This window comes from Cryptomeria japonica, chromosome 4, assembly GCF_030272615.1.
Source record: "Cryptomeria japonica chromosome 4, Sugi_1.0, whole genome shotgun sequence".
NCBI classification, from domain to species: domain Eukaryota; kingdom Viridiplantae; phylum Streptophyta; class Pinopsida; order Cupressales; family Cupressaceae; genus Cryptomeria; species Cryptomeria japonica.
In genome coordinates this window covers 609086656-609097273 of record NC_081408.1, presented here as the reverse complement: position 1 = coordinate 609097273, position 10618 = coordinate 609086656, and the positions used below count along the sequence as shown (strand labels likewise).

The 10618-nt window shown below is 33.2% G+C and overlaps 1 protein-coding gene across 5 annotated transcripts; it reads left to right on the top strand.

Moving 5' to 3' along the window:
• The first annotated feature begins 1704 nt into the window (after window positions 1-1704).
• LOC131875497 (uncharacterized) lies at window positions 1705-6329 on the top strand. Of its 5 annotated transcripts, none has more exons than XM_059219992.1 (5): window positions 1705-1866; window positions 2610-2775; window positions 3455-3803; window positions 5764-5885; window positions 5966-6329. In XM_059219992.1, the coding sequence occupies exons 2-5, from the start codon at window positions 2704-2706 to the stop codon at window positions 6149-6151; spliced, it is 729 nt and encodes a 242-aa protein (XP_059075975.1). In that variant the 5' UTR covers window positions 1705-1866; window positions 2610-2703; the 3' UTR covers window positions 6152-6329. The 5 variants fall into 5 exon arrangements, with proteins under 5 accessions (XP_059075975.1, XP_059075976.1, XP_059075974.1 ...); XM_059219993.1 differs by lacking the exon at window positions 1705-1866 and adding an exon at window positions 1877-1989 and having other exon boundaries at window positions 5776-5885; XM_059219991.1 differs by lacking the exon at window positions 1705-1866 and adding an exon at window positions 1877-1989.
• Window positions 6330-10618: the final 4289 nt, after the last annotated feature.

Here is a 10618-nt window from a genome sequence, read left to right as displayed (position 1 = left end):
CGTTTCATTTTCTTGCATTGGTGAATGTAATCTTTTGAGGCCGACTCGGATATGTTACGGTGGGTATAAATATGATGTTATGTAATCATTTGTAAGGGCGGAGGAAGTAGAACAAAGAATAAGGATTAAGATTCGCATGTTATGATCTGGTTGATCTTTAGAGTCCCCGGTTGGGTTGTTTCTGGCTTGAAGCCTGCATGTAACCGATTAATTACCAGATGTTCTTTGATGATAATCTATTGATTGCTGGATGATTTTCGGAAGTTCTATGAGTTGAATATGATCTGTTTATATGAATTTGTTATGTTTTCTTACTGCTTTTGTTGAGCCACTCTTGTTGCATAAGCCGGTTGACTCTTTTAAGTCTTTTCACCGGTTATGGTTGCATCAGAACCCCTTTATTTTTATATATATTTTTTTAAATTAATATGTTTGTAACTACACAATAATGACTATTTTTTTTACTTTAGTAAATCTTGTTAATGATGACAGCGAAGCATTAGGGAGAATGTGCTGAATAGATAAACAAAATGTGTCACATAGATAAACTTGTTCCTTCACATAAATGGAATCCGAGACAATTTAATTAAGGCTAAAATGATTCAAGTTTAGCCATCAATGGACAAGTCTCATATATGTATATATAATCAACAAGTGAATAAACAATCTAACGATTGATGAGATGTTACCTCGCACCACTTTCCACACGATAACAAATTAATGATTTATACCATCATTATTGCCATTAGTAATTCCTTAGACATGCCTTCAAAATGGATTTAAAAAGATCTTTAAAAATAAAAAATAATTATTCACATATTAATCATGTGCATCAAACAGTTTGTGACACTAAAAATATTTACGTCCACCATCTCAAAAAAGATAGCCCTTAACACCTAATTTTTTTAACCAATCGTATTGATAAAAAATAATTTTAAAAATATTGACTAAGATGTAACCAATTAGTAATAACCAATATGATTGCAACAATATTGACTAAGATATAAACCTTGTCAAAGATTTCTTTTAGACTAGGAATTAGGGGAAGATCACCACTACTAGATTGTGTTCCAATAACCGATCATTCTTTGTGCACCTAACCCCCCAATTACTAATTTTAAAGGAGTCGAAAAAATGATAATGAAAAGCTCATTAATAAGTTTCACATGTACCAATAGCCAATCATTTTTTAGCTTTTTTGATCTATAATTGGCCCATTTGTACATCACTAGTGGGACATTTGTGCAAAACTGGGGCATTTGTCCACAAGTACTGGCAATTTTGAGTGGACGGTTATTGGAACATCTTTAAGTAGGTATTGGACGATACTTTGAAATGTGTACTTTTTGACCCTTGTGTGCATAACTAATCTCATAACGTGCATCGCTACTACCCAAAAGCCAGATCCGTAATTATAAGCAATTAAATCGCATATGAAAACAACCAAAAACAATCATCGAAATCCAATATACCATTTAAGAAATCTAGATACACAAAACTAACTATATCCACTACTAATAGGCTTCCCCTAAGATCCTAGAAACCTTGTCAAATATTTATTTGAAGCTACCTAAATTAAATTGCATTTCGAAGTCCCCTGCATTACTTCCTGCCCTTTTATTTGTGTTAGTCCACCTGTCAAGTACAGGAAAGCTGTAATCCTTCAAACCATGAAGAATTTTATATGCGCTTGCCACGTAGCTGCTACATGTCGCAGAACGTACCTGATGAAGCTTAAAATTGTAGTGGATTTTTTCAGAAAGCTCCCTTCACTTGAATTGCATTCAAATTGCTTATAAATGGGAAAAATGAAGACGATAAAATGTGTGGGTTATTGAAGGTATTCAGGAAACAATCCTGACAAAGGTATGATGTGAATTTTTTCTGTTAATCCACGTTTTACGAATTTACCTTTATAAGAAGGAATTGCCTCAAATTTGTTATTATCTGTGGGTTATTGAAGGTATTCAGGAAACAATCCTGACAAAGGTATGATGTGAAATTTTTCTGTTAATCCACATTTTACGAATTTACCTTTATAAGAAGGAATCAAATTATGTGGATAGAAATTTAGTCACAATTTCTTTTGGAGGAGTTTTTATGTATAGTGAGATTAATGGCTTCCTGAGGTTATTGTTTGGTGAAAAAGCGCATTTGTGTTTGATTTCAGTTAGTTTTTTTGAAAATTATATACAGGATTCCCTTCCACTTGATTGTAACACGCTCTTTAAAATGAAATGTTTGGAATTGTTAACGATGGACCTGTTTTTTTAAACAATTTTTGGAGGCAGGATTTTCAAATTTCCACTAATTGATGTATTTTTTCAAACAATCCTTTTTGATATTCTGCATCAATTATGTCAGTTTTGACCCTTATTCAGAGCAATAAGAAATAGTACTGCATTGCAGTTTAGCTGTGCAATAAAAGACCCTGTAGGACAAATATGTCTTGTCTTAGATATTGTAAATTATGCAGTCGGAGATTTTTTTCTTAGATATTGTAAATTACGCAGTTGGAGATTTTTTTCATTTGGTTTCGTAGATATTTCTGTTGCAATCTTAAAGTATGTTTCGTAATTGAACCGCAGTTTGTTGAAACTGTGTCTCAGATATCCTTCCGACGCCGGTGAAAAGAATCTATTCAATATTTGGCACCTTGCTTCATATTGGAAAACATTTTCCGCACACTTGACATAAATTGAGATGGCGTCTGAGCAACCTAAACGTCAAGAAAATGATCCGAAGGAAATCAATCCTTTCCAAGTGCAAGAAGAGGTATCTGCTCCTACCTTGAAGGATAAAGTTTTTTGTTTCTTTAATTCTTTTGCATCAACTGACTTGAATATTTTTCTGGGTTCACATTTTAAAATTAGAGAGCTAAGCATTTGAAATGTATTTCTTCTGAAACTGTGTATTATTCATGAAAGATTTTATATATCTCCGAGATCCCCTCTCTGAAGGGTATACATTACCCCAAAGTCATCTAGGGCACATAAAACTGAATGCATTTTGATTTAGCCTAAAAAATGAAATCAGATGTTTACAATTTATTTATATTAGCTAAGCATTTGTTTTATAGTTCACAAATGAGAATCATTTTTCCTCTCCCATGGAAAATGAGATTGAAACAATTTGCTTTTAAAATACCATATGTATGTGAGGCTCTTTTGGCTTCTAAAATACTACATATCTTACCATTTCTTTCGTCTCCACAGGAGTTTTGGCCCCATGCCATGTGGGTCTTCTTTTCCTTGTGGTTTTGTTCTATGTGATGTCTGAAATTACAAGTTAGTTACTACAGTGGTATATCCCTGTGATGGTGCCACATTAATCTTCTCTCCTCCTATTCATGCTATGTAAGAAGTCCCACAAAGTACACCATGCAGATAGTTTAGAGAAGCCTCCAAATCTGGGGCACATTTCTGATAGGTGACCTCTTTTGGGTGTGTTGTAGGCAAAAGAGGCAGCTAAGGAAGCGTTTGCAGCCCAGCAGCAAGCAGAAGAGGTAATCAAGCAAGCTTATGCTAATCAAGTAGAAGCTCGAGAGAAAACTCAAAGGGCTGCGCAGCAAGTTCTTGCACAGCAGGAAAGTGGAAAGCAAGCTGCAACTGTTGCTGCTCGGGAGGCGACTGCAGCAATCGTTGAAGAGCAGAAAGCTGCTGCCCAGAAGCAGATAGATCAAACTGCTCTGACAGCACAAATGTTGGGCGCTCAAACAGCCCAGCAATCCATGGCCTCATCTCAAATGGCTGCTAATAAAGGGTTTTCTCAGGGAAATGTGCCTTCTTTCCAACAGCCTACAGGTAATTCATTTCCAAGGTCTTCGCTAAGGCTGAATGTAGTTTTATCTGCCTGTTGTTTGCGAGACATTACAGTGTGTTTTGCTTATCTATTACAATGTGGGTGTGCAAGTTCTTTATACCAAAAAGGATTTGAATGACATGCAAAAGTAAAAGCTAAACCATGCTTTTTGAGTCACATTTGCGGCATGCCTAACCAGCTATCCTTAACCATCAACCACTTTGCAATTTTATAATGGTCAATGTTCTTGTGACTTGAACCGATTTTGCAGCATGCTTAAGAAGTTTTGCTTAATCGATAACCACTTTCATGGTTCTAAGTAGCAAAAGTTTTTGTTCTGATTTGAACCGGCCTTGCAGCACACCTAAGAAGCTCTGCTTAACTAACAACCACTTCCCAATTTTGAACAGACAAAAAGTTCTTGTTTTAACTTGAACTTGTTTTGTAGCATGCCTGAGAATCTCTGCTTAACTAACAACCACTTTACAAATATTCAATCCACCTATCAAAATATAACGTAATCCTCTTTTCCTGGCCCTACAATCAGTTTCTCTGTGCAGATGGATGTGTCTGTCCTTTGTATTTTAATATTTGTTTTTAAATATTAATTTTTTTATGTTTTTAAATATATACAACATAAATATTGAATATACTAACCTAATATGATTTTAGTAATTTTTACAAGGGATTGTAACCTAATTCTTAAATCATTACAAATGCATCCTTCAAAGTTTGCGAGGGCCCTTATATAACCATCAGAACTGGAGACTTCCACTTAAATGACTGCTTTTGGTTTGGAAAAGCTTTTGAAGGAAATAATGCCTCATAAACTATCTTCTTTCTCACAATTATTGTCTGTTTCGAATGGTTAACAAGATACTCAAAAAAGTTTCCTCCATGAGAAAACCCTCTAGATAGAGAAATGAAAAAAATCTTTTATTGTCCTTCATTCTTATTTGGGTTTTTGGACTTTCAGATGGATTTATACAACTTGCTGAGATGTCGTGGTAATACACAATCTATTGGCACCTTATAAAGATTGCATGCACAACTACTGCTTCAACACTTGATTGAAGGATATGTATGAACAACTACTCTCATTTAACACTTCGATCATTTGAATTGATATGAATGCACGGCTGCTACTTCTAACACTTGAATAATGAATTGAAGGATATGAATGCACAACTGCTCCTTCAACGGTTGAAGAATAATGAATTGAAGGAATTAATCACCCCCCAATAGTGTCTTTTAGATAATTAAGTATGCTTATTTTCTTTCGGTTGATACAAGGTTAGTGTCTTTCAGAGAATTTGTACTTTTTTTTCAATATTCAGAATCATTGCTTGTAGAAGTGTATGAGTTGTTGAATAACACACATTACTCGAGAGCTACATCTCCACCAAGAAAACGATTGCTTTCCTAACAACGCCTCTGGTGGATGGCCTTTGCCAAAACTTCCTTTAATATTTCTTTGAGTAATTTATGATGGTTATTGTGATATAGATAAGCAATACTTTGCGAAGAACTTGTGAAAAGGGGCAACGTCTATCCAGCATCCAAACCCAAAATTTTATCATTGATCATGTTTAATAATTAGTTGAAAAAAAAAAACTAGTTATATTTTAATTTATAATGATTTAAAAAACACGATCAAATGATAAGTCTGGGTGCTGCATAGACAATGGCGTGAAAAGGAATTGTCCAAATATCTTTGTGTAGCCATAATTATTCATTAATGAACAGTCTTAAGGTTGTTATTATGATTAGTTCAACCATTTGGAAAGAACTCTGATTCTCAAATACTTTCATGACATAAGCTTTTGGAGACATGTTTAGTGCTAGACCATTTCACCTCTTTTAAACCCACATGATTACAAAACTTGAATTATAGTTTTGGAATTTTTCTTTACCTAAATTCTTCTTGACACTAAGATTTGAATCAAATATTACAATTGATAGGCATCACTGCAGACCAACAAGAGTTGCTAGGACTTGCCAATCAGATGGCTTCAGCTGCTGCAACTCGAATGTACACTGCTCATACTTTAGCATCTACCACTCAAGATCCACAAGCTCTAATGGTATGTTATCCCATAACTCTCTACTTGCTCTAGTTAATGTTCATTTAGTTAATGTTCATTTTTTCAGTATTTGTGAGCAGGCTGCCAAAAGTCAAGCAGATGTAGCTCAGAATCAAATGGCTGAAGCACAAAGAATATCTCAAGCGGCACAGACCCCTGCAACTGCAATGCAAGCTCTTGCTAGCATTAGGCAATCTTCTCTGCAAACAAACCAACAACTACTCTCAGGGACAGGCTCCCAATCCACCGAAACCATGCAGATGTAATGTTGTTGTCTGATAAGTAATGTATAATGGATTGACTGATGTAATAAGACTCTGTACTTATTGAGGTACTGTAGAAGATGATAGTATAAGCTTCCTGACCATTCATCTACATGTGCATAACTTATTGTATAGTGCATAATTGGTTCTTTTAACTGTTATCCAATTACAAATTATGGTACTCAGAAATAACACCGTATATTTCTTTTTCTACAAATTTACTTGCATTTGATGTTTAATTAGTGATTTTTCTTTTCATTGCCCATGATGAGCATCTAAGGTCCTCAAACATGGGGGCATCCCTCACTTATGAAGGGATAAGTAGGGACCCCATGCCTCAAAAGTCTTATTTTAGTTCAAATATTGGTGGGGTCATGGCCTCCATGATCGTCGACTCTTTATAGTGTGGGCACTAAGAACAAACCTATACAAATGTACCCTTACTTACAAAACTGTCGTTGAAGAGTGGTTTGTTTGTAGGTAGGTAGGGGACACGGTTCTCTTATTGTTTCTCTTCCTCACAGGCTTCATTTTTTGAGTCCCTTGGTCTCACACTTCTGCTCATTCTACATGATATTGTCATTTCCTTAGTAGAATATAATTACATATTATTGAGAATATGTTACACTCCAAATCTTTCTAATTACATATTATTGAGAATATGTTACACTCCAAATCTTTCTTTTATTTCCCTCATTTCCTTCAATTATTACATATCATTCACAATTACATCAATACTTTGGCTCGCTACTTCAAGATTATCACGTCCCCATTAAATGTTCTAATTCAACTATTTAGGTTCTTATTCACAATTGGCTCCCTCCCTACTTAAAGATTACCACATCCCTGCTTAGTTTCAAGCACTTATGATAGGTCTCACAACGTGCAAAAATAACCCCAAAATTAAACGTTCAAATTAATCTTTCTTAGCTTTTTTTTTTTGCTGTTTTTTTTTTTCCTTATATTCCTAAAAAAAAATTAAATTAAATAATAATTATATTCATTTTTTTCTTATATTTTATAGTCATTTTAAGCTAATTATTAAATGTTCAAATTCAAATTTAAACTATCTTGTTCATATTTCTTTCTAATCATTGTGAGCTAATTTAATACGCTTTTTGTGTGGCATGTTGTTATGTCTTGGTATTTAAAGGCATTTAGTGAGCTCAACACACTTTTGTGTGGCATGTTGTTATAATTTGGTATTTAAAGGCATTAATACGTCACCTAGCCAAAAGAGATCTAAGCGCAGATCTCCATGCGGTTGCTTAGCTTATTTTGGCTAGCAGTTGTTGCTCAATTGCAGCAATTTGTGGAATTTAGTTGATGCTTAGCTTATTTTAGCTAGCGGTTGTTGCTCAATTGTAGCAATTTGTAGAATTTGTGGAGTCCATGAATGTTAAATTTTGATGCTTATAAAATCAACATTCTATCTTAAATTGTATTTTTGAAAGAAATTTTTAATATCTTTTCATGTAAATTTTGGAGAAAAAACTTGAAACAAAAAAAAATGTGAATTTTTTTTGTAGAGACACATGTCATTTTTCCCAATAAGCAGATGTTGCTTATTTCTAGCCCCCACTCATAGCTTGTTTTCATTTTTTCTCTCCCTTTAATAAAAAAAATTGAACACTATGGTTGCTTAAACTTTTAAGCAAAATTTGCACTTAAGCAGTAGCATGGGGACGTGGTAAGAAATCTCTAGAACACATGAAAAAAATCAAAATTTGTGCCATCTACATATAGGTCATTTTCATGCTTGTGTGTTGCCTTTGAATGTTTGTTCAAAGTTGTAAAGTTAATTGAACCAAGGGTATAGTTATGTAGTTGTGTAAGGAGAACTTAACCTTAGCAATCTAAAAAAAATCGAATGTGTTTATAAACACAATAGTCCTCACGAGCGCATCAGATGTTAGAGACTAAAGCAAACAAGTTTCAAGAGTTTTTGTGGTCTTAATTCAAATCCATGTGTTTTAGAGATCAAATTTAAATAAGTTTCATGAGCTTTTGTCGTATTAGTTTAGATCCATGTGTTTTAGAGATCAAATTTAAAGTGATCAAGATTGAACCCATAGATGCAGGACTAAACCATGTGGTTTTCCACACATATTTAAAGGTTCTAAGACATTCATCAAGTAGAAGCTATAATTTTCAAGATGGCGATGAGTTGAGTATGCCCTTCATTAGCATTATTGTCACACTATCATTAGTAGAGTTAAGAATTTTTGTTGTATTAGTTCATATCCATGTATTTTAGAGATCAAATTTAAAGTGATCGTGATTCAACCCACAAATGTGGGATTGAACCATGTGGTTTTTTATACATATTTAAAGGTTCTATGACATTCATCAAGTAGAAGGCATAATTTTCAAGAAGGCGATGAATTAAGTATGCCATTGATTAGCATTATTGCCACACTATCATCACTAGAGCTAAGAACCTAATTTCCTCGTATTTTTCAAGATGGTGATGAATTGAGTATGCCCTTCATTGCCACACTATCATCACTAGAGCTAAGAACCTAATTTCCTCCTATTTAAATATTGTATTTATTTAGAAGGCATAGTTTTCAAGATGGTGATGAATTTAGCCTAGATTAATTGTTTGATATTGATTGCATTGTTATCAGCCTAGATTATACTTATTTATGTGTGTAATACATATGTATTGGTAGAATTCTATTTTTATGTCAAATTTATCAAGCTTCTTTCATTAATCCCCTTTTAAGGTGGATAACTTAGCTTTTATTGTATGGGCACTCCACATTTGCATACATTAATTTGTTGTTGTGATAATTATTGATTGCATTCATTATTAGCCTAGATTATACTTATTTATGTGTGTAATACATATGTATTGGTAGGATTAAATTTTTATGTCAAATTTATCAAGCTTCTTTCATTAATCCATTTTTAAGGTGGATAATTTAGCTTTTATTGTATGGGCACTCCACATTTGCATGCATTAATTGTTGTTGTGATAATTATCGAATTGTATGAAGAATTTCATCCTAATACAAATCTATAACTCCACATAAAGGTAGTGGTTTAATCATTCACATTACTATCCCTCTAACAAATCTAACTTTGTATTAAAGAATAGTTAGAATATAAGAATTTTACAACTCTTGGACTTTATTAATACTTCTAAATAACTTTAAAATATAAATAGGATTATAGGTAAGAATATAATTAAGCCAAGTGTTGTAGGTCAATTGATTGAGCACAATCGGTGAGGATTTTAGTGTGTGATATTGAGGTCATCTACCAAGGTTTAAACCCCAAAGGCATGTTTGGGACAGGTTTGACCCCGAGGTAAATTTGATGGATTGGATTCCCTTGCACGTGGTTGCCTAGCCAAAAGAGGCTTATGGTTTAGATACAAATGTTTACTCAAATTATTGCTTCCACTAAATAAAGGCAAATATGTTGAGATCTATGTACATTGATGTGTTTTCGTAAAAAAAAAAAGAATATGATTAAGAATATGGCTTACCTTAAGAGTTGGGTTGGTCTTGCATTATAGCCTTATGACCTATAAATCTTGAAGTGGTATAAACACAAGTGAATTTTTTTTATTATTATTCTACCAGCCCAAAACCAATCATCATTCCATGCCTTTTTAGAAAGAGATTTTGTTGTTTTTATCTTTATGGAATAAGGATTTTTCCTTTTTATATTAATTTAATCAAATAATAATTGTCATGATTGAATTTATTGTCCTTTCATTACCCCTTTAAACCTTTTAAAATCATATTGTTTCATCTTTAGAGTGTTTATTTGACATGAACAAAAATAATTTTTACTTGTACACCCTCTAAAATATTTTGTGTTGAAATGGACATATATTCCCTTAAAGAACTTAGTTGTCTATATTGAAGATAAACGATTCACCTAATTAGTTGTATTTATCAAATTCACCACTATGGTCCAATTTTTACAGGAACAAAATTAAGGATTGCCTAAGGGTTTGGATTGACCAAAAGTATGTTGTAAAATTTACGGTCGAGTCTAGTAAAGCTAATGTGTGCGCCAAAGGTGGTTGGACAACTATAAACATCATAAAAATATAAATAAAAAAATTAGAATAATTGTTAGTCTTGTAATTAAAATCCAAACCACCTACTCTTTCATTTAATTCCAAGCTTGAACTCCTATACTATTGATGTGCACCCTTCATCCAACATATGCATTAATATATCAAAAATGTTTACTAAGTGGACTTGTAACCTCAATTTGGAGTGATGATGTTGTAAGCTATAGTGGGACGTATTGTAACTTGTGGAATTAGTTATACTTTGTAATAAGAAGTTACAATTAGTTATACCTAGTAATAAGTCATCTTATTTTAGGATTAATGATTTATTTCTCCAATATTATTATGGGAGGTCTTTATATAGAATTGAGAATCGTTGTGAAATTGTCAAACATATAATGAGTATTATATTTGTTTGGGATCTTAAGTTGCAA